The sequence below is a fragment of the Salvelinus sp. IW2-2015 genome, unplaced genomic scaffold, assembly GCF_002910315.2.
Source record: "Salvelinus sp. IW2-2015 unplaced genomic scaffold, ASM291031v2 Un_scaffold1009, whole genome shotgun sequence".
In the NCBI taxonomy this organism is placed as follows: domain Eukaryota; kingdom Metazoa; phylum Chordata; class Actinopteri; order Salmoniformes; family Salmonidae; genus Salvelinus; species Salvelinus sp. IW2-2015.
In genome coordinates, this window is record NW_019942684.1 from 163,419 (window position 1) to 187,628 (window position 24,210).

A 24,210-nucleotide genomic window follows, 5' to 3' on the forward strand; every position below is an offset into this window, starting at 1 on the left:
ATTGCTGGTAGGCACACCCCATGTGCCTTCAGTTCCCCCTATAGGCCAAAGAAACCAGAGACATATCTCAGTAAATGTTTGAGTCTGTCCCTGAGAGAAGACAATGTCATCACACCAGCCGTTTAGGGAGAGACCATAAGGTCACCACATATCAAATCAAATCAAATCAAATTCTATTTGTCACATACACATGGTTAGCAGATGTTAATGCAAGTGTAGCGAAATGCTTGTGCTTCTAGTTCCGACAATTCAGTAATAACCAACAAGTAATCTAACCTAACAATTCCACAACTACTACCTTATACACACACGTGTAAAGGGATAAAGAATATGTACATAAAGATATATGAATGAGTGATGGTACAGAACGGCATAGGCAAGATGCAGTAGATGGTATAGAGCATGGGTGTCAAACTCTGGCCCGCGGGCCAAATTTGGCCCTCGGGGTAATTATATTTGGCCCGCGAGACAATACCAAATTACTACTAGAGCTGGCCCGCCGGTATTATACAGCGCATTCACCGCTAATACTACGAATCCCATAATGCTCTGCTGTTGTTTTCGCGCCGCCAATCAGGACAGGACCCAGAAACGCCCTCTCTAGTCATAGCAACATAGACGCTACAACTGTCAGCGCGCTATCCCTTCCCAAAAATGGCGAAAGAAAAGGCAGAAAACAGGAGCTTTCTGGACAAGTGGGAGGCAGAATGTCTGTTTACATATGTAAAAGACAAACCTGTTTGTCTTGTTTGTGGAGTCAACGTGGCTGTAATAAGGAGTACAACGACACTATGAAACGAACACCATGACAAATACAAGGACCTGGACATGACTCAAAGGAGCCCAGAAAGTAGAGGAGATGAAAAGAAAAGTTTGGTTTCACAACAGAATATGTTCAAAAAGCCACATCACAAGTGAGGCTGCTGTAAAGGCTAGTTATATAGTGGCAGCAGAGATCGCAAAATCAGCCCGGCCCTTTAATGAGGGAGAGTTCGTGAAAAAGATTAGATCAGTGTGCAATAATTAACGTTTCTTTGTGCACTTTTTCTTGCTACAAGGCATGGGCTTGAATGGTTGATTGATTTATTATCATTTTATTTGTAAAATTATTAGCCAGTGGAAAAAGTAAAAAAAAAGTTTATTTTGGTATTTAAATCAGAAGGCTGCAAATAGAAAAGAGGCATACGATTTTTATTTAAATTTTATTTATTTAATAAATGAATGCCATTGATGTGTTTTTTTCATTTGAAATTCGATTTTGCATGTCTCCACTATTAAATTATATATTGTATGGTAATAAGCGATGCTTGTTCCATATTCAATGTTAAAGCAAAACTTGTTTGGGTCCATATTAAAAGGTTAATTTGTTCAATGTTGGCCCGCGACTTTGTTCAGGTTTTACATTTTGGCCCACTGGGTATTTGAGTTTGACACCCCTGGTATAGAGTACAGTATATACATATGAGATGAGTAATGTAGGGTATGTAAACATAAAGTGGCATAGTTTAAAGTGGCTAGTGATACATGTATTACATAAGATGGCAAGATGCAGTAGATGATATAGAGTACAGTATATACATATACAATGAGATGAGTAATGTAGGGTATGTAAACATTATATTAAGTGGCATTGTTTAAAGTGGCTAGTGGTACATTTTTACATAATTTCCATCAATTCCCATTATTAAAGTGGCTGGAGTTGAGTCAGTATGTTGGCAGCGGCCGCTAAATGTTAGTGGTGGCTGTTTAACAGTCTGATGGCCTTGAGATAGAAGCTGTTTTCAGTCTCTCGGTCCCTGCTTTGATGCACCTGTACTGACCTCGCCTTCTGGATGATAGCGGGGTGAACAGGCAGTGGCTTGGGTGGTTGTTGTCCTTGATGATCTTTATGGCCTTCCTGTGACATCGGTGGTGTAGGTGTCCTGGAGGGCAGGTAGTTTGCCCCCGGTGATGCGTTGTGCAGACCTCACTACCCTCTGGAGAGCCTTACGGTTGTGGGCGGAGCAGTTGCCGTACCAGGCGGTGATACAGCCCGACAGGATGCTCTCGATTGTGCATCTGTAGAAGTTTGTGAGTGCTTTTGGTGACAAGCCGAATTTCTTCAGCTCTGAGGTTGAAGAGGCGCTGGCTGCGCTTCTTCACAACGCTGTCTGTATGGGTGGACCAATTCAGTTTGTCCGTGATGTGTACACCAAAGAACTTAAAACTTTCCACCTTCTCCACTACTGACCCGTCGATGTGGATAGGGGGTGCTCCTGCTGTTCCTGAAGTCCACAATCATCTCCTTTGATTTGTTGACGTTGAGTGTGAGGTTATTTTCCTGACACCACACTCGAGGGCCCTCACCTCCTCCCTGTAGGCCGTCTCGTCGTTGTTGGTAATCAAGCTACCACTGTAGTGTCATCCGCAAACTTGATGATTGAGTTGGAGCGTGCATGGCCACGCAGTCGTGGGTGAACAGGGAGTACAGGAGAGGGCTCAGAACGCACCCTTGTGGGCCCCAGTGTTGAGGATCAGCGGGGTGGAGATGTGTTGTGTTGTTGCCTACCCTTACCCCTGGGGGTCGGCACGTCAGAAAGTCCAGGATCCAGTTGCAGAGGGAGTGTTTAGTCCCAGGTCTCGAGCTTGATGACGAGTTTGGAGGGTACTATGGTGTTAAATGCTGAGCTGTAGTCGATGAACAGCATTCTCACATAGGTATTCCTCTTGTCCAGATGGGTTAGGGCAGTGTGCAGTGTGGTTGCGATTGCGTGGACCTATTGGGTCGGTAAGCAAATTGGAGTGGGTCTAGGGTGTCCGGTAGGGTGGAGGTGATATGGTCCTTGACTAGTCTCTCAAAGCACTTTATGATGACGGAAGTGAGTGCTACGGGGCGGTAGTCGTTTAGCTCAGTTACCTTAGCTTTCTTGGGAACAGGAACAATGGTGGCCCTCTTGAAGCATGTGGGAAAAGCAGACTGGGATAAGGATTGATTGAATATGTCCGTAAACACACAGCCAGCTGGTCTGCGCATGCTCTGAGGACGTGGTTGGGAATGCCGTCTGGGCCTGCAGCCTTGCGAGGGTTAACACGTTTAAATGTTTTACTCACGTCGGCTGCAGTGAAGGAGAGCCCGCAGGTTTTGGTAGCGGGCCGTGTCAGTGGCACTGTATTGTCCTCAAAGCGAGCAAAAAAGTTATTTAGCCTGTCTGGGAGCAAGACATCCTGGTCCGCGACGGGGCTGGTTTTTCTTTTTGTAATCCGTGATTGACTGTAGACCCTGCCACATACCTCTTGTGTCTGAGCTGTTGAATTGCGACTCTATTTTGTCTCTGTACTGGGACTTAGCTTGTTTGATTGCCTTGCGGAGAGAATAGCTACACTTTTGTATTCGGTCATGTTTCCGGTCACCTTGCCCTGGTTAAAAGCAGTGGTTCGCGCTTTCAGTTTCACGCGAATGCTGCCGTCAATCCACGGTTTCTGTTTGGGAATGTTTTAATCGTTGCTGTGGGTACGACATCGTCAATGCACTTTCTAATGAACTCTCACTCGAACAATATCGTCATAGTTTGGTTGGACGCAACAGCAAATATCCATACCGCGTATCGAAGCAGTCTTGAAGCGTGGAATCAGATTGGTCGGACCAGCGTTGAACAGACCTGAGCGAGGGAGCTTGTTGTTTTAGTTTCTGTTTGTAGGCTGGGAGCAACAAAATGGAGTCCTGGTCAGCTTTTCCGAAAGGAGGGCGGGGGAGCGTCGCGGAAGTTACAGGCCAACTCATTGAACAGACAATGTTGCACTGGCGAAAAGTCTTTATTGGAGTCAAATCAAATCAAATCAAATGTATTTATATAGCCCTTCTTACATCAGCTGATATATCAAAGTGCTGTACAGAAACCCAGCTTAAAACCCCAAACAGCAAGCAATGCAGGTGTAGAAGCACGGTGGCTAGGAAAAACTCCCTAGAAAGGCCAAAACCTAGGAAGAAACCTAGAGAGGAACCAGGCTATAGGGGTGGCCAGTCCTCTTCTGGCTGTGCCGGGTGGAGATTATAACAGAACATGGCCAAGATGTTCAAATGTTCATAAATGACCAGCATGTTCAAATAATAATAATCACAGTAGTTGTCGAGGGTGCACCAAGTCAGCACCTCAGGAGGAAATGTCAGTTGGCTTTTCATAGCCGATCATTGAGAGTATCTCTACCGTTCCTGCTGTCTCTAGAGAGTTGAAAACAGCAGGTCTGGGACAGGTAGCACGTCCGGTGAACAGGTCAGGGTTCCATAGCTGCAGGTAGAACAGTTGAAACTGGAGCAGCAGCACGGCCAGGTGGACTGGGGACAGCAAGAGTCATCATGCCAGGTAGTCCTGAGGCATGGTCCTAGGGTTTAGGTCCTCCGAGAGAGAGAAAGAAAGAGAGAAAGAGATAATTAGAGAGAGCATCCTTAAATGTACACAGGACACTGGATAAGACAGGAGAAATACCCAGATTTAACAGACTGACCCTAGGCCCCGACACATAAACTACTGCAGCATAAATACTGGATGCTGAGACAGGAGGGTCAGGAGACACTGTGGCCCCATCCGATGATACCCCCAGACAGGGCCAAACAGGCAGGAAATAACCCACCCCATTTGCCAAAGCACAGCCCCCACAACACTAGAGGGATTACCTTCAACCACCAACTTACCATCCTGAGACAAGGCAGAGTATAACCACAAAGATCTCCGCCACGGCACAACCCAAGGGAGGGTGCCAACCCAGACAGGAAGACCACGTAAGCGACTCAACCCACTCATGCCGTCCTCCTAGGACGGCATGGAAGAGCACCAGTAGCCAGTGATGACTCAGCCCTGTAATAGGGTTAGAGGCAGAGAATCCCAGTGGAGAGAGGGGAATCGGCCAGGCAGAGACAGCAAGGGCGGTTCGTTGCTCCAGAGCCTTTCCGTTCACCTTCACACTCCTGGCCAGACTACACTCATCATATGACCTACTGAAGAGATGAGTCTTAAGTAAAGACTTAAAGGTTGAGACCGAGTCTGCGTCTCTCACGTGGGTAGGCAGACCATTCCATAAAAATGGAGCTCTATAGGAGAAAGCCCTGCCTCCAGCTGTTTGCTTAGAAATTCTAGGGACAATTAGGAGGCCTGCGTCTTGTGACTGTAGCGTACGTGTAGGTATGTACGGCAGGACCAAATCGGAAAGATAGGTAGGAGCAAGCCCATGTAATGCTTTGTAGGTTAGCAGTAAAACCTTGAAATCAGCCCTTGCCTTAACAGGAAGCCAYTGTAGGGAGGCTAGCACTGGAGTAATATGATCACATTTTTTGGTTCTAGTCAAATAGACGATGAACAGTACACATTTCAAACAGTAATAATATTTGTCCTGTATACAAGATTCACTGGACAATGTCAGAACCATGAACCTGAATAGATATAGTGCATATAACATATCTYTTCAGTATTTACAGACAGGGAGAGATAAAGGAAGAGGACACCTTTAGAATATCAGTGGTATGAATAATAAAATTATTGAATTGAACCAATGCTATACGATGAGGCATTGTCCCAGAGAGGTGACCTGTGCAGTGCTTTGTTCTGTCTCTTCCCAGCTGTAGCATCACAGTAGACCGAACATCACAAAGCCCACCACATTTTACTCACCATCTCCAAGGTACACACATGACACAGTAGACTGTATTGTGTTGGGTTTCATTATGGTGGACAGAGAAAAGAACACGCAGTAGCTTGTAAAAATTAGATTTTTATTTTGACAACATTTTGGGACAAGCATGTGCATCATTAACTMCTGCCTCTTCACTCACTTTATCCTCGTGGGTATCAGGCAGAATACAACAGCAGTCTGTTGTGTTGGACAAGAGAGGCAACAGAATTGGCTGTACTCTAGTAACTCTCGCTAAGCCAAAGGAAATTACAACAAAAGACCCAGTATTGTGTTGGATTTCAGCATGGTAGACAAAGACAACCAACACACCTTGTATAGAGGTCCCCAAAAGTGTTCTTTTTTTATTGTGACAAGATGTTATGAAAATGTTTGGTTCCACAAGTGCTGTAATGGTGAGCAATTTAGACAACTCTTCTATGTGTGTTCATGGTATAAAAACAACAACAATCACAAAACAGTATTTTCAGATGGCACCCCTCTTATAAGACAGAATGGTTTATATCCTATCTAAAGTATGAGCRCATGGTACTGTACTAGGAACTGTTTCTGTCAACCCTTATCCTCAACCCAACCATTATACGCTAACATATCCCAATGGACTCTGGACCCAAAGAGGCACTTCTCCCAGCCTTTTTGGCAGGTCGAAAATCAGCACTGGTGACCAAGAGGTAAGCATTAGAGGTCACACTGATTCTGACTTTCAATACTGTATTTGAAACAAGGTTCCTCCTCTACTCATCTGACGTGGAAGCATATGAAAGGTGAAGCAACATGGTGGACTAGGTTCATACCTTCACTAAAACAACTGTCATTTATCTTCATTTATCTTAATTCAACCGAGGAGGAGAGGAGATTCATTAGCCGTTAATGTAGATGAAGGAAAGAAGACGAGGAGAGGAAGCAACTTAAGACTTGTGAGGTGCCCCATCAGTCATCTCTCCTTCCTGTGGGGTCTAGTTGGTGGTAGTTGGGGTGATCTGGGAGGAGGAGCTGCTGCTTCCAGAGCTCTTGTTGGTCTTCTGCCCCCTGGTGGCGCTGGGCTGGCGTGGCACCCTCTGGCTGGAACCCTCTCTGCTCTTCTCCCCGTGGCCAGCACCCGCTTTACTACGCACTGCAAAAACAAAGAGAAGGGTGAGAGGGATGGTTTGCAGTGTGTGTGTGTGTGTGTGTGTGTCTGTCATGCAAGGCAAAATGGCTGTGTTTGGGCTGGAATAAGAACATGCAGATGAGCATGTTCAGATGAAAGACCAATGAGACATTTATGAGAGCATGACTGACAGCAATGAAGATGGAACACTTTATTCAGTCTAGACTCTTCCTAAATCGCCCTATGGGGAAAATGCCTCCCCCTCAAGCAGGTGAATCAAATTCAAAACCATGCAGTCAAAAACGTTTTGTCAAATATAGGGCTGCAATCTACARGAGTAGAGAAAACACAAAGACAGCAAGATGAGGTTAACAAACAAATGCACATACACTCAGAGTCCAGTTTATTAGGTACACCTATTTAGTACTGGATCGGACCCTCCTTTGCCTCCATAACAGTCTGAATTCTTTGTGGCATGGAAATGTTGCTCAATTGGTATCAAGGGACCTAACGTGTGCCAGGAAAACATTCCCCACACCATTATACCACTGCCACCAGCCTGTACCGTTGACACCAGGCAGGATGGGGCAATGGACTCATGCTGCTTATGCCAAATCCTGACTCTGCCATCAGCATGACGCAACAGGAGCCAGGATTCGTCAGACCAGGCAATGCTTTTCCACTCCTCAATTGTCTAGTGTTGGGGATCACATGCCCACTGGAGCCACTTCTTGTMTTTAGCTGATAGGAGTGGAACCCAGTGTGGTCGTCTGCTGCAATAGCTCATCCATGAAAGGATGCGTTCCAAGATACCYTTCTGCACACCACTGTGCTGCTCTGTTATTTGCCTGTTTGTGGCCCGCCTGTTAACTCGCACAATTCTTGCAATTCTCCTTCGACTTCTCATTAACAAGCTGTTTTTACCCACAGGACTGCTGCTGATTGGATMTTTTTWGTTTGTTGCACTATTCTCYGTAAACCCTAGACTGTTGTGTGTGAGATACTTGAAACGGCGTGCCTGGCACCGACAATCATACCGCGCTCAAAGTCGCTGAGGCCACTCGTTTTAGCCATTTTAACATTCAATCAAACAGTAACTGAATGCCTCGATGCCTGTCTGCCTGCTTTATATAGCAAGCCACYGCTACGTGACTCACTGTCWGTAGGAGCAACCCATTTTCATGAACAGGGTGGTGTACCTAATACACTGAGTATACCTGAGTCCACACGCACACACACTGTGAAACCCCTACACACTAAGTAAACTCAGTGCACAAGGTGAAGACATTGAAGTACTGGAGCCAGACGGGCAAAAAAACAGAGGTTGAAGAGTTTCTGGAGAGAGATGGAGGGATAGAGGGAAGAAAAGGAGAGAGTGAAAAGGGGACCTTGAGAGTGAGGAGAGGAGGTGTCGTGGACCATCTTAGAGTTGACCCTGGTGGGCCTGGGGCCAGCAGAGGAGGAGGTGGAGGAGGAGGTGGGGGGAGGTGCAGGGGGCTTAAAGCTTTTAGGGCCAGACACAACAGAGTCCTCTTCTTCAGCAGCGAGATAGATACGCACACAGAGTGTTTGTGCATACACACCACAAATACACAGAAACACACATAGAGAAGAATTGGAGAGGAGTTAGAGTGCAAACTGAAATATACAGGTAACATTGTAAAGTTAGTGTTTGACTGGAGGCCAATGTATCCTATTCTCTTCTCCATTCATTTCTATTCAGCTGGCTGGCCAAGGCCACAGTGGAGCAAAGTGGAGAAGAGAATAGCAGCAATGTGTTAGTTAGTGAGGGGAATAGGAGACATTGGAAGATTAGGTGTAGAGACTCAGCTGGGGAAGTGAAAGGGGGGAATATCTTGTCTGAGCAGAATACAAGGGTTTAAGCAGAASGCTGCAAAGCAAGCAAAGCAACAGAAAGAGATCTATATTTTCTATTCCACCTAAATAATAAAAACAATAATTATCTGTCTGTCCTTACCCGACAGACAGACATACAGGTACCATTARGGTATGGTAGAGTCTCCTGTGGCTCTCCTTCCAAATCTTGTTGACTAAACTAGTGYAAGTCTGGAGAACTTTAGTACTGGTTTTTGCATTACAATGGGAGAGCTGGCATTCAACACTCACATTTGATTGGCTTTGAGTAGACATTACATTTCCCCTCAGGAGAGGTATTTCGTTGTGTCTCGCTTTTCCTACTTCGTCAGACAACATTTTAGTAAGCTATACGACCTTAGTTTTGAATCTTATGCATGTAGGTTGCAAGTCTGAACATTTTTCAGAAACTCAACTTCTGTTTGGAGCACCATCCACGCTAAATATTTAATTGGTTGGATAACTGGAAAACGTAACACTAGTTTCTATCTTGACTCCACCACATTCCACCCTTTTTTTATCATCTTCATAAAGGGAAATTCKCAAGGCTTTCTAACATAACTTCTGAGGCTATAGAAACATTAACACTCTTCTCTGTCTGTCCCTACCCGAGAGACATGTACTGTTATGTAGAGGAAACAATGAGCTATATACTCTGGCTGGGCTACCAGTGAGAAAGCAGTATTGTTGCGGAACAGGAAACCACAACCSCTCTTTAGCGCTCTCACCACCTGATCCAGAGCCTACTGACCTCTGGGTTCTGTAGGGGCTGTGGTGGTGTTGGGGTAGGAGGCGGTGGAGGAGTCTCCCATGGAGGTTTCAGCTATCCTCTGGCCAGCACACATGGCCTTCAGTGTCTGGAACACAGCCAGGGGAGCCACGTTCATCTTCAACAGGTCCACAATGATCCTACAGGAGAGGACAAGGATTAAACTAAGAATACAGTGTACACGCTCTCACTCACTCACACACACACACACACACACACACACACACACACACACACACACACACACACACACACACACACACACACACACACACACACACNCACACACACACACACACACACACACACACACACACACACACACACACACACACACACACACACACACACACACACACACACACACACAAATCAGTGAGTGTACTGGCCTGATCAATGCATTAGTCAGAGTCTAGGTCTGTAGGATAAGATGGGTTAAAAATACCAGCTCAGAATAATGTTGTTGGCCAGACAGAAAGACAGGGGATTGTGTGTTCAGATCAGAGGAAAAGGAGAGGGTTGATGAGGAAAGGAAGCCAAGTTAGACTATTGAGATGCCCCCTCTCAGACGTACTTGAAGACCTCCTGGTCCATGGCGATGCCTGCGGCCTGCGTCAGCTCAAATAGCTCACTCTCCTCGGCGTTGAGGATCTTCTTCTTCTTCATGGCATACTTGGTGACGTTGCCGCTGACCGTCARGCCCATGGCAGGGGAGTCTGGGGCCGTGGGGAGGGGCCCGGGGGCGGACTGCTGCTGAGAGTGAGACATGGCGGGTCACCTCAGTCACCTGGGGGCCAAGAGAGAGGGAGGAGATCTCATTAGCAATTCAATCAACAACWAAAAATTATTCATGCATTTGCTCCATTGTTACCATTTTTTTGATGAGCCCACTCATTGGTGGTATGCACGTCTCTAGTACCATACAACATTTCAATGTAATTTTAGCAACTTCGTCAGCTAGCTAGCAATCTATGTTTGTTTGGCAATAATTGTGAATGTGGCTACGAAACGTAGCTAAAGTCGCTATCTAACTTAGCCCTAAACGGCCCGCTTGCCAATACCTCAACTCTGATAACATTATTGCAAATGAAAAGCTTCTTACCTCAGCACTAAGTGGGGGTAGACGTTATTGAATTAGTGTGGTACTTATTTAGGGGGGAATGATCAGGCTGTTTGCTTTGACGGTTGTCATTCGTGTTGTTCAAAACATAGGCGCGGAATAACAACGTCACCGTTATACAAAAAAGGTGAGTGCGTAAGTGTTGCAGAAAAACCGCAAGAGGGCGTTAAAATCGAAKAACCTTAGAACCGGACTCTTCCATGTCCATATAAGGGGTCATGGATAGTCGCCAGTTTCATTGTAGCTTTACATTTTTATATATATAACCGAATTCTTATCGATCCAACACAAAATAAGCACCAAAGTTACATTTTATAGTTCCATTTGGTCAAATTAACTGTGTGGCCTACAGATATTCCGCATATGCATTTTCYAATTCACACTAACTGTGTAAATGGTTTAGTCCTAGGTCTAGGATGGCCGCTGCTGTGGGTGTAAACAAGCAGGGAACCGCAGCAACGATGGACGTCTGTGTTCGGCACGTCAGGGGGGCCACAAGCAGCACGGTGAAGGTTGGTTGAATACTTGCACGTCTAAATAAGCATATAAACAGCGTTTGAAGGCGATACGTCGTTTGCTCAAATTACCGACAAGGGCGCTCGGATCGGGGGAACTCTCAATTCTGCTGTTTTGCGGCCGGGCCGTAAACGCATTGTCAAACGATCGGCCTGAATTTGTTTGTGTGTCTGCGTAGACAATAGACATGCAATCCACAAGATTACAAACAGAATCACCATCTGGGTTAAGTGCCATGATCACAGCTTTTTGTATCAACCATGCAACTGCATCAGCTAACTCCACCTCTCATTAGCAGAATAGCATGCTAACGTTAAGGCGCTAAGCCGCTAGCTATAGCTAACTACTGCTGATACCCAGTCTAACATTTTGTTAACTTGCTACTTCTTTGTGTAGAACATTGTGTGCCATCTGAAAAGTCACTAGCTGGGTGTAGTTGATTCAGGAATCACCCTCAAAACAACATTTACTACCTTCATAAAAGTGCGGTTTTGCATGACAACTTCAATGAAATGGCGATTTCGCAGGCAGGCTAGTGTTGTCGCACTAGCTAACTACGCACTTTAATAACAAACCACCATGTGTAGTTAGCTGTGTGTCTTTTCGTCAACACTACACTAACCAAATGAGTTCCATGAGAAGCCAGATGAATTTGCCTACGGGAAACATGACACAGACACCATCTCAGTCCATGCAAAAATAAGTACAGTTTGAATTGATATGCAATGACAAGGGGTCCATCTAAGTAAACTCAACCTATGTGTGTGGTTGACGCGACCTGTATGTYTGTTGTTGTCCCCAGGTGTTGGAGTGTGGGGTGTGTGAAGATGTCTTCTCTCTCCAGGGGGACAAGGTCCCCCGGCTGCTGCTCTGTGGTCACACAGTCTGTCATGACTGTCTGACCCGGCTCCCCCTGCATGGTAGAGCCATCCGCTGCCCCTTTGACAGACAGGTCACAGAGCTGGGTGAGTTCCGTAGGGTTTAGTTTCTGTACAGGCCTTTTGTGTTCCTGTGTCAGTGAGCGTGATGTAATATCCATCACAATATAAAGTCTAACGTCTCACTTGTTTACTTGTAAGCTTTTAGTCCATCGCCTCTGGGAAATGTGTGAATGATTTGATGATGAATGAATGCGTTTTATTGACTGTCTCTCTCAGGGGACTCTGGTGTGTGGGGTCTGAAGAAGAACTTTGCCCTGCTGGAGCTTCTGGAGAGGCTGCAAAATGGAGCGTCCAGCCAGTTGAGCATGGCAGAGGACGCCCTAACAGGCATGGGAGAGGTAGGCAGTAGTTACCCCCACTCTGGGTTCCCATCTTGAGGTAGGCAGTGGTTACCCCCACCCTGGGTTCCCATCTTGAGGTAGGCAGTGGTTACCCCCACCCTGGGTTCCCATCTTTGAGGATCGGCCAGTGGTTACCCCACCTGGGTTCCTCTTGATGTAGGAGTAGTTTACACCCACCTGGGTTCCCATCTTGATGTAGGCAGTGGTTACCCACCCTGGGTTCCAATCTTGAGTAGGCAGTGGTTACCACCCTGGGTTCCCATCTTGATGTAGCAGTGGTTTACGCCACCCTGGGTTTCCCATCTTGAGGTAGGCAGTAGTTACGCCCCCCTGGGTTCCCATCTTGATGTAGGCAGTAGTTACACCCACCCTGGGTTCCACATCTTGAGGTAGGCAGTAGTTACCACCCACCCTGGTTCCCATCTTGAGGTAGGCAAGTTACCCCACCCTGGGTTCCCATCTTGAGGTAGGCAGTAGTTACACCCTGGTTCCCATCTTTGAGTAGGTTTCGTCAGTTTACCCACCCTGGTTTCCATCTTGAGGTAGGCAGGTGTTACGCCACCCTGGGTTCCCATCTTAGGTAGGCAGTAGTTACCCCCACCCTGGGTTCCACATCTTGAGGTAGGCAGTGGTTTACACCCACCTGGGTCCCATCTTGAGGTAGGCAGTTAGTTTACTCCCCTGGGTTTCCCATCTTGAGGTAGGCAGTGGTTACCCCACCCTGGGTATCCCATCCTTGATGTAGGCAGTAGTTACGCCCCACCTGGGTTCCCACTTGAGGTAGGCTGTAGTTACCCCACCTGGTTCCCATCTTGAGGTAGCAGTGTGTTACCTCCCTGGTTCCCATCTTGATGTAGGCAGTAGTTACCCACCCTGGTTCCATCTTGAGGTAGGTCAGTAGTTACCTTCCACCTGGGTTCCGTCATGAGGTAGGCAGTGGTTACCCTCCCACCTGGTTCCCATCTTGAGGTGAGCGTGGTTACCTGCCCACCCCTGGGTTCCCATCTTGAGGTAGGCAGTAGTTACCCCCACCCTGGGTTCCCATCTTTCATCGCCAATTATCTGAAAACACAGAAAGGATAGGTAAAAGCTGTATGGGAATTGGCTTTGATCTGCCTAGTTCTTTCACATCCATCCATCCAATTCTCAACGACACTTACTTAATGACAACGACACATGAAATGTAACACATGTATGTCCTCCCCTCCAGTCTATAATCCGCTGTGACGAGGACGAGAGCCACACGGCATCTATGTACTGCACGGTGTGTGCCACCCACCTGTGTGCCGACTGCTCCCAGCTCACCCACTCCACCCGCACCCTAGCCAAGCACCGGCAGGTACCCCTGGCAGACAAGCCCCACGAGAAGACACTATGCCCGCAGCACCAGGTTCACGCTATCGAGTTCGTCTGTCAGGAGGAGCTCTGCCAGCCTGGGCCGCTCATGTGCTGCGTGTGCAAAGAGTACGGCAAGCACCAGGGACACAAGGTATGGAAGGAGGAGGAGGACGAGTCAGCTGGGAGTAGCCTCACTGGTTGCTGTATTTATTGACTGACTGACAGGTCAATCTCTGAAGCAACGTTCCTAGCAACACTAGAGACAACAAGCAAATCAGAATAGCTAAAGGAATTTGTCGTTGTACTGGTTGGTAGTTCAGCTGGTGTGATTTAGGGCTGRGACGATCCCAGTATCGCAATATTTTGTCCATGGCAAAAATGAAAATACAAAGCAGACCAAACTCTTTGGTCCTTTAAAAACCTGCTGGATGTAAACTATTGTGTTCTATACTGTAGCTAAATAAATAAATGTGACTCTGGATGACAACATAATTATGTTTGTTTTCAACATTAGGGCTGTTTTCATAAAGAAGTTGAATCTGCTTCGTGTTTTGTTTCCTTGCCACGATACTAATGAGGATTGTCCTGGCCCTACTATGATTGTGTTAATTTCTCCTTGCTGATTGCTTCCTTCCTGTAGCATGCAGTTCTGGAGGCAGAAGCCAATCAGATCCGTGCGTCTATCCTGGACATGGCCCACTGTATCCGGACGTTCACAGAGGAGGTGTCGGAATATTCCAGGAAGCTGGTTGGGATCGTACAGCAGATTGAGGGAGGAGAACGGATAGTGGAGGATGGCATCGGCATGGCACACACCGAACATGTAAGAACAGCTGGCTGTGGATAACAACTTTTTGCATACTAAACAACAGATGAACTTTAGATTTCAAAGTGGATAGATAGGCTATTCAAATGTAATTGAGGTATAATCGCTGTAAAGCTGTTACTGTATTTAAAAATTACGGTAGCTACATCTCAAAGTCCTGGGAAACATCATTGTATTTCCTTCCAAAAAGTCATAACATTGCTTATGGTTTATCATAGTGTATATTTCATGATGCAGTGTGTAATCTGTGTATTCCTGATGGACTCAGTCGTCTGTGGCTATTCCCCAGGTCCCAGGCACGGCAGAGAGCGCGCGGTCCTGCGTACGGGCCTACTTCGCCGACCTCCACGAGACGCTGTGCAGACAGGAGGAGATGGCGCTCAGTGTAGTGGATGCACATGTCAGGGAAAGGCTCATTTGGCTCCGGCAACAGCAGGAAGACATGACCATCCTACTGTCCCAGGTGTCCACAGCCTGCCTGCACTGCGAGAAGACACTGCAGCAGGTAGGAGCCTAAATGGGCCACTGGTGGGCATAACATCTCTAGAGCACACTGTAGGATTGCAATCTCTGCTTGCACTGGATGGTGCTCTCATTTTCAATAAGAACCACCAAGGTCTTCCTAAGGACTTTTGTATGGTCTGAAATCAGATAGGAAAATCACATTTGCAAATGTGATTTTCCTAAGTCATGACTGATGTCTTCCCTGTCTCTCTCTGTAGGATGACTGCAGAGTGGTCCTGGCCAAGCAGGAGATCAACAGACTGTTGGAGACTCTGCAGAAACAGCAGCAGCAGTTCACTGAGCTGGCCGACCACATCCAGCTTGACGCTGGTATCCCCGTCACATTCACCAAGGTACAGCACTCTGCTCTACTCTGTAGGAATACAGAACGTCATACACTCCATTGAAAAATAATTAGTAACTTCATTTAGACTACATTGTTTTCTCTGTTCCAGGACAACCGGGTCCACATCGGGCCTAAGATGGAGATCCGGGTGGTGACCCTGGGATTGGATAGTGCTGGGAAAACCACCATCCTTTTCAAACTGAAACAGGACGAGTTTATGCAGCCCATCCCTACCATAGGTAAACCCACAACAGTGTCAGTCATTAAAATGTACCTGAATTGTATAGCCACTCCTCCTCCTTGTCATCTGTAGGTTTTAATGTGGAGACAGTGGAGTATAAGAATCTCAAGTTCACCATCTGGGACGTTGGTGGGAAACATAAGCTACGGCCTCTCTGGAAGCACTATTACCTGAACACACAAGGTATCTGTTTACCTCTTTCTTTCATATTACCTGCTTCCCTAACATGTACTGTATACTAAACATTAGGAACACCTTCCTACTATTGAGTTGCCCTCAGAACAGCCTCAATTCGTCGGGGCATGGACTCTACAAGGTGTCGGAAGTGTTCCACAGGGATGCTGGCCCATGTTGACTACGATGCTTCCCYCKGTTGTTTCAAGTTGTTTCGATGTCCTTTGGGTGACAGACAATTGATACACACGGGAAACTGTTGAGTGTGAAAAACCCAGCAGCGCTGCAGTTCTTGACACAAACCGGAGCGCCTGGCACGTACTACCATACCCCATTCAAAGGCACTTACATTTTTTGTCTTGCRCATTCACTCCCTGAATGACACACACAAACACAATCCATGTCTCAATTCTCTCAAGGCTTAAAAATCCTTCAACATGTCTCCTCCCCTTTATCTACACTGATTGAAGTGGATTTAACAGGTGACATCAATAAGGGATCATAGCTTTCCCCTGGATTCACCTGGTCAGTCTCTCATGGAAAGAGCAGGTGTTCCTAATGTTTTGTACACTCGTATATCAATAACTATGACAAATGTACTGATTTTGAAAAGAGAATTGTAAAACGTTATAAGGATGATTTGAGTGAAGAGGGCCCTGACTTATTTTTTCTGTCTCCTTTCACTCTCCAGCGGTGGTGTTTGTGATTGACAGCTGTCACAGGGATAGGCTGATGGAGGCCCACAGTGAACTGGCCAAACTTCTGACAGAGAAGGAGCTGAGAGACGCCCTGCTGCTCATCTTCGCCAACAAACAGGTACGCACACACACAACCCCTTGGTCCAAGAAACAGGTATACACACGCACATTGATTAATTAGCCCAGGGGGTTAGTGTCCGAGCCTACTAGGTGAAAACCTGTCTGAGTAAGGCCCTTAACCCGAACTGCTCCTGTAAGTAGCTCTGGATAAGAGTGTCTGCTAAATGACTCAAATGTTGATTGGCTGATTAGCTCATTGATTCGTCTATCCTCACCTGCAGGATGTCCCAGGGGCTGTGTCGGTGGAGGAGATGACGGAGCTGCTGAGTCTCCACAAGCTGTGCTGTGGGAGGAGCTGGCACATCCAGGGATGTGATGCCCGCAGTGGCATGGGGCTCCACGAGGGCCTGGACTGGCTGTCCCGACAGCTGGTGGCTGCAGGTGTACTGGATGTGGCCTAGACCTCCCCTTGCTGCAGGGGGGCTGGATGTGGCCTAGACCTCCCCTTGCTGCAGGGGGGCTGGACGTGGCCTAGACCTCCCCTTGCTGCAGGGGGGCTGGACGTGGCCTAGACCTCCCCTTACTGCAGGGGGGCTGGATGTGGCCTAGACCTCCCCTTGCTGGATGGGGCCTAGACCTCCCTAGACCCCCTTGCTGCAGGGGGCAGGACGTGCCTAGACCCCTCCTTGCTGCAGGGGGCTGGATGTGGCCTAGACCTCCCCTTGCTGCAGGGAGGCTGGACTGACCTAGACCTCCCCAGACCTCCCCTTGCTGCAGGGGGCTGGATCTGGCCTAGACCTCCCCTTGCTGCAGGGGGGCTGGACGTGACCTAGACCTCCCCATGCTGCAGGGGGGCTGGACGTGACCTAGACCTCCCCTAGACCTCCCCATGCTGCAGGGGGCCTGGACTGGCCTAGACCTCCCTAACCTCCCCATGCTGCAGGGGGGCTGGACGTGGCCTAGACCTCCCCTTGCTGCAGGGGGGCTAGACGTGACCTAGACCTCCCCTAGACCTCCCCATGCTGCAGGGGGGCTGGACGTGGCTTAGACCTCCCCATGCTGCAGGGGGGCTAGACGTGACCTAGACCTCACCTTGCTGCAGGGGGGCTGGATGTGGCCTAGACCTCCCCTAGACCTCCCCTTGCTGCAGGGGGGCTGGACGTGGCCTAGACCCCCTCCTTGCTGCAGGGGGGCTGGATGTGGCCTAGACCCCCTCCTTGCTGCAGGGGGGCTGGATGTGGCCTAGACCTCCCCTTGCTGCAGGGGGGCTGGACGTGACCTAGACCTCCCCATGCTGCAGGGGGGCTGGACGTGACCTAGACCTCCCCATGCTGCAGGGGGGCTAGACGTGGCCTAGACCTCCTCTGATTACTGACTTCTGTTACCAAGTAAAACCCCCTTACCATAGATCCCAGAACGATCTTTTTAAACCATCCACACCATAAAGACCTGTCCACCATAGACCTGCACCAGTCACATCTACCTGAACCTTTTACCTGATGATTGACTTATGGTAGACCCAGTCCAACCCATACACTAAAGACCAGTCCTACCAAAGTCTCATCCCATACCTTTCAGTTCTACCCTAAATCCCATACCTTTCACCCCATACCAAGGCCCTAGCCCTACATCCCATACTAAGGCCCTAGTCTTTTACCCCATACTAAGGCCTTAACCCTACATCCTATACTAAGGCCCTAGTCTTTCACCCCATACCAAGGCCCTAGCCCTACATCCCATACTAAGGCCCTAGTCTTTCACCCCATCAGGCCTAGCGCTACATCCATAAAGGCCCTAAGTCTTTCACCCCATACTAAGGCCTTCCCTACATCCTATACTAAGGCCCTAGTCTTTCACCCCATACCAAGGCCCTAGCCCTACATCCCATACTAAGGCCCTAGTCTTTCACCCCATACTAAGGCCTTAACCCTACATCCTATACTAAGGCCCTAGTCTTTNCCAAGGCCCTAGCCCTACATCCCATACTAAGGCCCTAGTCTTTCACCCCATACTAAGGCCTTAACCCTACATCCTATACTAAGGCCCTAGTCTTTTACCCCATACTAAGGCCCTAGCCCTACATCCCATACTAAGGCCTTAACCCTACATCCTATAGCCGTTCTACCCTTCTAACCCACAGCCAGTGAATCCATCATTAGTCGTAATGCTTTGTACTCTGCTCTGTCGTGGGTATGCTAACAGGGCCAGGTTATAGGGATTCCCTCAAGCGTACTAAACTAACCTGCTTATAAGACTACACATTCCCATATTGCCTCAATGCAGATCAGATGAGATTCATTTCATGGCGAAACTCCATGTTGTAGATTTTTTTCGTTGGTACCAATGCACTTGACTTGTGGTGATTTCATGTAATGCAGCATCAGGTCTTGAAATGACACTGGTAGTGGGCTGAGTTCAGCTATTATTTACGTTGGTTAAATAGTGCAGTTGGGTGGGTGGGGGATATTGTAGTAGCTGTGGTGGGAAACGTCTAAAGTGTTATATATGAAATCTTTCTCCCACCTGTTTTGTGGAGTGTCTTGCATGCAGAATTCATTGGATGCACTTTTCTGCCGCTTCAATACATCTGGGTTGTGCTCATGAGGGTGCAATGTTTGACTCATGTTGCAGATGTATAGACTAGACATGATTCCTTCATCTAATTGACAGAGGATGATCTACACACTATATTTCTGAACGTTCAAGAATGTTGTGCCCTACAGAATGTGATACTTGCTTCTTTTGAAACCGGGACACAACCTGTGATGGTCTTCTGTTTTAGCCCATCTGTCTGGAGTGCTGTTTGTTACATTCTACATTAACGTTACCCACATGTAGATGTGAAACTTAGTCAAAACATTAACCAAACACCTTTCAACTCCTGTTATTGTATGGAGGAACCATCCTGTGGTTTGAATTCACTTTCCTCATTGCTATGTAATGTTACTACTTCTATGTGAAAATAAAATGCATGTGTGAAGAGCCCTCTGTTAAAGGATTTCAGATTCTGACATGAGTTTTTGAAACATTTAGAAGCGCAGTGCACATCCACACGTTACTTGTGGATTTGATCATGGCTTTTGTAAATCATAATTAATGTGACGCTATTAAATAAACTGGATGTTGCTTTTTAAAATTTAACTAGGCAAGTCAGTTAAGAACAAATTCTTATTTACAATGGACGGCCAAACCCGGATGACGCTGGGCCAATTGTGCGCCACCCTATGGGACTCCCAATCACGGCCGGATGTGATCGGGACTGTAGTGAAGCCTCTTGCAATGAGATGCTGCGCCACTCGGGAGCTTATATGGTCCAACCAATTCAGAAAAGTTGCAGCTAGATAACAAATGATTCTATATCCTGTCAGACTCCCTTGCCAGTAACATGGACATTTCTATCGGAATGTTCTGTAATGAATGTTAATAAGACACTGGTTTATTCAAAGTATAGCTCTGTTGACAAACATGTTACTAAGCAACCAACAAATTCTTAATTTCTCACATCCAATAGAAAAAAAATGCGGCAAGATGCATTCTTGAATAATCCAACACTTTACTTTAAAAATGGAACGTAATAGTACACAACATACTGGTGAGATGGAAACATGATTACTTGATGGTGATGTTAATGATGCTTATGTCTTCGTAAGGTTTATCTGTTTTAGGGTTGACTTTGAGGTTGGAGATCCTCTGAACCACCTCCATTCCTTTGGCACTCCTTCCAAACACGGTGTGCTTGTTGTCTAGCCAGGGCTTTAAACACAAGTAGGGAGAGATGTTTATTTCAACATCTTTGTACATAATGCAGAAATGTACAATACTTGACAAAACAGGGATAAAGACATTACTTCAACTGAAGGAATGTCGATTAAGTAAAATATCAGACTTCGCAGAGAGTGAGCCCCTTAGTTACCGTGGGCACGACGGTGATGAAGAACTGTGATCCGTTGGTGCCGGGGCCTCCGTTGGCCATACTGAGTGTGTAGGGCCGGTCGTGTCTCAGTGTGGCATGGAACTCATCCTCAAACTCCCCTCCCCAGATACTCTCCCCTCCCATGCCTGTCCCTGTAGGGTCCCCTGTCTGGATCATGAAGCCCTGGGTGGAGAGGAAAGACAACAGTCAAAACATAGTCCGTCACATCTTGTGATTTAAGTTCCTACTACAAAGTCAAAACAATGAGCAGTGATTAAAATGTCCTACCTTGATGACGCGGTGGAATATGTGGCCATTGAAATAACCATTCCTGCTGTGAACACAGAAGTTCTCCACTGTTTTGGGACACCTGAGATACAAAGTAGTCCATAAACATAAGTAAAATTGTCCAATAAAATATATAATTGCAAAACTGTATAGGTTCTGAGGAAAGTTAGCAGACAGAACCCATGGCATTGCAAATGGAAAGGAAGCTCTCTAAAACAACGGAGGGTGACCTACTCGACAGGGAACAGTTTGATGTGGATGTCTCCCATGGTGGTGTGGATGATAGCGCTGTCTGACACCCTTTTGGGCCCCTCTGCCTGGGTAGCAGCCATCACCTCCTCCTTAGACGGCTTCTCGTTGAACACGTCTCTGTCTGACTCGGCACTTTTAGTGTCCTCCGGCTCCCTCTTGGAGAACTACCAAGACAAAAGAAGGGATAGTGACAAAAATGCTGAGGAAATTATGTAATGTGGGTGAAAATATGGCAAAGAATGAAGCAATAAGGCACGAGGGGGTGTGGTATATGGCTGGTATAAGGGCTGTACTTATGCGCATCGCAGAGTGCCTGGGCACAGCCCTTAGCCATGGTATATTGGCCATATTCCACGAGGAGCCGTATTGATATTATAAACTGGTTACCAACGTAATTAGAGCAGTAAAAATAAATGTTTTGTCATACCCGTGGTATACGGTCTGATATACCACGGCTTTCAAACAATCAGCATTCAGGGCCTGAACCACCCAGTTTATAATAACAAATAGCAGCACTGCAAGGGAGCAACAGTAATAGACCATTTCTCTTTTGGACGAGCTACAATTGCCCTGCAGGGACAAATAAAGTTGATTACCATGTAGAAGCGGTTCTTCTTGAAAGCAGTACAGAAAATGGTGGGGTCTGGCATTGTGCTCTGCAGGGCCGGGTTGTCTGATGCCTTCATCTCGATGGTGGGAGCTGTGTTGCATGCCTTGGCAATCCCCTGGAACAGGCTCAGCTTCACCACACGAATGTTCTCTAGCTTCCCCAGGATACGTACACACCTGAACACACACGGGTGGGAAATAAAAACATGTTAGACTAATGCTCTTGTCACTTTCACAAGACAAAGGGGTTTCATGAAAACATTGTTGGGGCAAGGGTTAGAGGCAGTCCACAACCCTGGCCCTGGAGAGCAACAATGTGTGCAAAATGTTGTTTCCATCCAGCCTTAAAACATCTGATTCAATTAATTAATTTATCACCAAGAGCTTGATAAGTTGAATTAGTGTTATTTTGGTGCAAAAAGCCTGCTCTCCCTGTAGCTCTCCGTGGCTGACAACCACTGTGTTTTTAGAGGATATTACTGTCTGTGAAGTCCATTTTGACAATTTAAATGCTACCTGTTGGTCTCCACATTGATGACCTTGATGCCCAGCATGGTTCCGTAGAGGACAAAGTGACCCGTCTCATCAAAGATGATGTTGGTCAGCCTGATGCCATCCACTTTCTCCAGTTCCCTCTCCACCGCCATCCTCCGACCAAACTCCATGTCTGGCAGCTGTTGCTTCATTTGCTGCAGCTCTGTGAACTTCTACAGGATCAGGTCAGAGATGGGCCATGATGAGAGAAATGAGCACAGTTCAGATAAATGCACTGGGGAAATGTGGGAAACGGTGAATACTACGCTACCAATGTGAGTATCTTGTAATAAATTTTAACAAGAAGTAGCACAGTTTATTAATAGCAATATGAAAWAAATTAAAGTCCTGATTCTGAAAGTTGGAAACTTACCGATAACGACTCATCAAACACCCTCATCAGTTTCCCCGTCAGGAAGCGAAAGATCCTGACTTTCCTGTCGGTGGCGATGGTAGCCATCTTCTTCCCGTCGTGGGAGAAGGCCAGGCTGGTGGGGTAGGTTTTGTTTTTGGCAAACTCATAAAGGTCTGTGTCAGTCTTATACTGCCAGTCCACGTGCCTGGGGAATTTGAACTCGCTGGGGAGGCCGGTCCAATACTCCAGCATTCCAGCCTTGTCTGCGGAGACGATAACCCTGTATCTAGGGTTGAGGCGGATCTGGGACAGCGGAGAGGAGTGCATCTTGTCGAAGGTGTGGAGCTTCTCGTTGCTTCCCCGTCCATCATAGACGAAGATCTTCCCAGTGGATTTCTCTGAGCAGGCCACGCAGCAGATGGCATCGCCTGGGTTGTAGATCCACTCACACTGGCCAGGGTGGAAACTACACAACACACAGAGCAGAGGAATGGCAGATCAACTAGGAATAAAATATGTGCCGTAGCTCTATAACATGTATGGTGTTTTTGAAGCGGGAGAAGGGATATATTTTGGCTTTAAGGAAACAAGCTAAATTGCTAAAAGTTTCACCTTTAAAAACAATAAGCAAAAGATGCAAACTCACCCCAGCTTCAGCATGTTGATCATGTCAAAGTTGACCACATCAAAGACTTTCATGGCCTGGTCGTCCCCAACAGAACAYAATAGAGCTCCATCAGCACTGACAGAAATACACTCTATAACTCCTGTAACACATAGAACAAGAAGAACAGTGAATTATAGCCCTGAAATTACATTTCAGGCAGTCTAAAGCCCAGTCTGAGGTTGCATAAAGATACATGTTAATTCATTATTCGTACCCAGATGACTGCGGAAGTGTTTGACAAACTCTACCCCCTCATCTTCTTTCTTTTTCCAGAACTTCACATGACCGTCCTGACTGGCTGTGATGATGAAATCTGTCCTGGAAATGAAAATAATACAAGAATTTATGAGGCAGACTGATCAGCATTGGTATGTGTGTAACATTTGGCATCCAGGAAAACACAAATCAATGTACCAGGAAGTAAACAAATCAGCAAGTGAAAGTGTCTCATAGGACCAAGACTGAACCACAACACAAACCACACACGTTACAATTCTTACTTGGAACAGACAATGTGCGTTATAACATCCCTATGCATGTAGCTCCTCTCGTACATGGCTGCCGATGGCAAGTTGTCCAAATACACACGTTCATACTCCAGCACTGTACAAAAACAAAAACACCATTGTTAGAAGCAATCACAATGAGAGCAACACGATTTTCAGCTTTGTTCTGGGAAATTGTTTGAGCAATAGCCACTCTGGCTAGCTTAATAGCGAGGAGCACAGAAGTTAGCACACATCCAGCAATGCAACATAGCTCGCTAGCTCAAGTTGCTTTAACTCGCTGGTTAGCTTTTCCATCATAAACCTTTTCTCTTCTTGGTCTGTGTCGCCTCGCTTGGCATGGGTCCAACCCATTCCTCCTCTTCTCCAGTTTCTACTTCATCCTGATTATCGTCTAGTTTTCGTTTCAGATCTGCGTTCTCTGTGGTGGCCGCCATAGTTGCCGAATTCACTGTTTTCCCCTCGGTTTCCGTATCTGTTCACCGCGGGCTTGGAGAAAAACTCAATAGCTTAATACCGCTCCCTGCAGTACTGACGTGGAATTAAAGTATATGGCTCTGCATCTATCTTTTATTTCATCTGCCTT

General features: G+C 46.9%; 3 protein-coding genes and 1 long non-coding RNA gene across 15 annotated transcripts; 1 reads left to right on the forward strand and 3 right to left on the reverse strand.

Annotated features, from left to right (window-relative positions):
• Nucleotides 1-5,722: 5,722 nt before the first annotated feature.
• mzt2b (mitotic spindle organizing protein 2B) lies at nucleotides 5,723-10,654 on the reverse strand. Of its 2 annotated transcripts, XM_024136748.2 has the most exons (5): nucleotides 10,498-10,654; nucleotides 9,970-10,182; nucleotides 9,378-9,535; nucleotides 8,140-8,286; nucleotides 5,723-6,775 (listed from the first exon to the last, which is right to left on the reverse strand). In XM_024136748.2, the coding sequence occupies exons 2-5, from the start codon at nucleotides 10,161-10,163 to the stop codon at nucleotides 6,618-6,620; spliced, it is 657 nt and encodes a 218-aa protein (XP_023992516.1). In that variant the 5' UTR covers nucleotides 10,164-10,182; nucleotides 10,498-10,654; the 3' UTR covers nucleotides 5,723-6,617. The 2 variants fall into 2 exon arrangements, with proteins under 2 accessions (XP_023992516.1, XP_023992517.1); XM_024136749.2 differs by lacking the exon at nucleotides 8,140-8,286 and having other exon boundaries at nucleotides 10,498-10,653.
• A 140-nt stretch (nucleotides 10,655-10,794) lies between these two features.
• On the forward strand, nucleotides 10,795-17,136 carry trim23 (tripartite motif containing 23). Of its 4 annotated transcripts, none has more exons than XM_024136750.2 (11): nucleotides 10,795-11,027; nucleotides 11,834-11,996; nucleotides 12,189-12,310; nucleotides 13,524-13,802; nucleotides 14,292-14,474; nucleotides 14,746-14,982; nucleotides 15,200-15,334; nucleotides 15,413-15,566; nucleotides 15,641-15,751; nucleotides 16,434-16,558; nucleotides 16,782-17,136. In XM_024136750.2, exons 1-11 carry the CDS (start codon nucleotides 10,932-10,934, stop codon nucleotides 16,959-16,961), a joined length of 1,785 nt encoding a protein of 594 aa, XP_023992518.1. In that variant the 5' UTR covers nucleotides 10,795-10,931; the 3' UTR covers nucleotides 16,962-17,136. The 4 variants fall into 4 exon arrangements, with proteins under 4 accessions (XP_023992518.1, XP_023992520.1, XP_023992519.1 ...); XM_024136752.2 differs by having other exon boundaries at nucleotides 10,800-11,027; nucleotides 15,437-15,566; XM_024136751.2 differs by having other exon boundaries at nucleotides 10,801-11,027; nucleotides 14,767-14,982.
• Nucleotides 16,935-17,863, reverse strand: LOC112069414 (uncharacterized). Of its 8 annotated transcripts, none has more exons than XR_011475335.1 (5): nucleotides 17,780-17,863; nucleotides 17,636-17,666; nucleotides 17,429-17,550; nucleotides 17,299-17,383; nucleotides 17,069-17,137 (listed from the first exon to the last, which is right to left on the reverse strand). It is a non-coding gene; the product is annotated as an uncharacterized lncRNA (long non-coding RNA). The 8 variants fall into 8 exon arrangements; XR_011475332.1 differs by having other exon boundaries at nucleotides 17,625-17,666; XR_011475329.1 differs by lacking the exons at nucleotides 17,069-17,137; nucleotides 17,780-17,863 and adding an exon at nucleotides 16,935-17,005 and having other exon boundaries at nucleotides 17,293-17,383; nucleotides 17,625-17,676.
• A 2,051-nt stretch (nucleotides 17,864-19,914) lies between these two features.
• Nucleotides 19,915-24,097, reverse strand: ppwd1 (peptidylprolyl isomerase domain and WD repeat containing 1). The gene is made up of 11 exons (XM_024136754.2): nucleotides 23,929-24,097; nucleotides 23,619-23,721; nucleotides 23,333-23,436; nucleotides 23,098-23,218; nucleotides 22,470-22,917; nucleotides 22,079-22,269; nucleotides 21,550-21,739; nucleotides 20,936-21,117; nucleotides 20,702-20,783; nucleotides 20,414-20,596; nucleotides 19,915-20,253 (listed from the first exon to the last, which is right to left on the reverse strand). Exons 1-11 carry the CDS (start codon nucleotides 24,059-24,061, stop codon nucleotides 20,110-20,112), a joined length of 1,881 nt encoding a protein of 626 aa, XP_023992522.1. The 5' UTR covers nucleotides 24,062-24,097; the 3' UTR covers nucleotides 19,915-20,109.
• Between the last annotated feature and the right edge of the window lie 113 nt (nucleotides 24,098-24,210).

What these genes read in the sequence shown, in the direction of transcription:
- trim23 (XM_024136750.2), top strand. Translation starts at nt 10,932, where the DNA reads ATGGCCGCTGCTGTGGGTGTAAACAAGCAGGGAACCGCAGCAACGATG. An exon ending in CCACAAGCAGCACGGTGAAG is followed by an intron (nt 11,028 to 11,833) that starts GTTGGTTGAATA and finishes TGTTGTCCCCAG; the next exon opens with GTGTTGGAGTGTGGGGTGTG. An exon ending in CCCTAACAGGCATGGGAGAG is followed by an intron (nt 12,311 to 13,523) that starts GTAGGCAGTAGT and finishes CCTCCCCTCCAG; the next exon opens with TCTATAATCCGCTGTGACGA.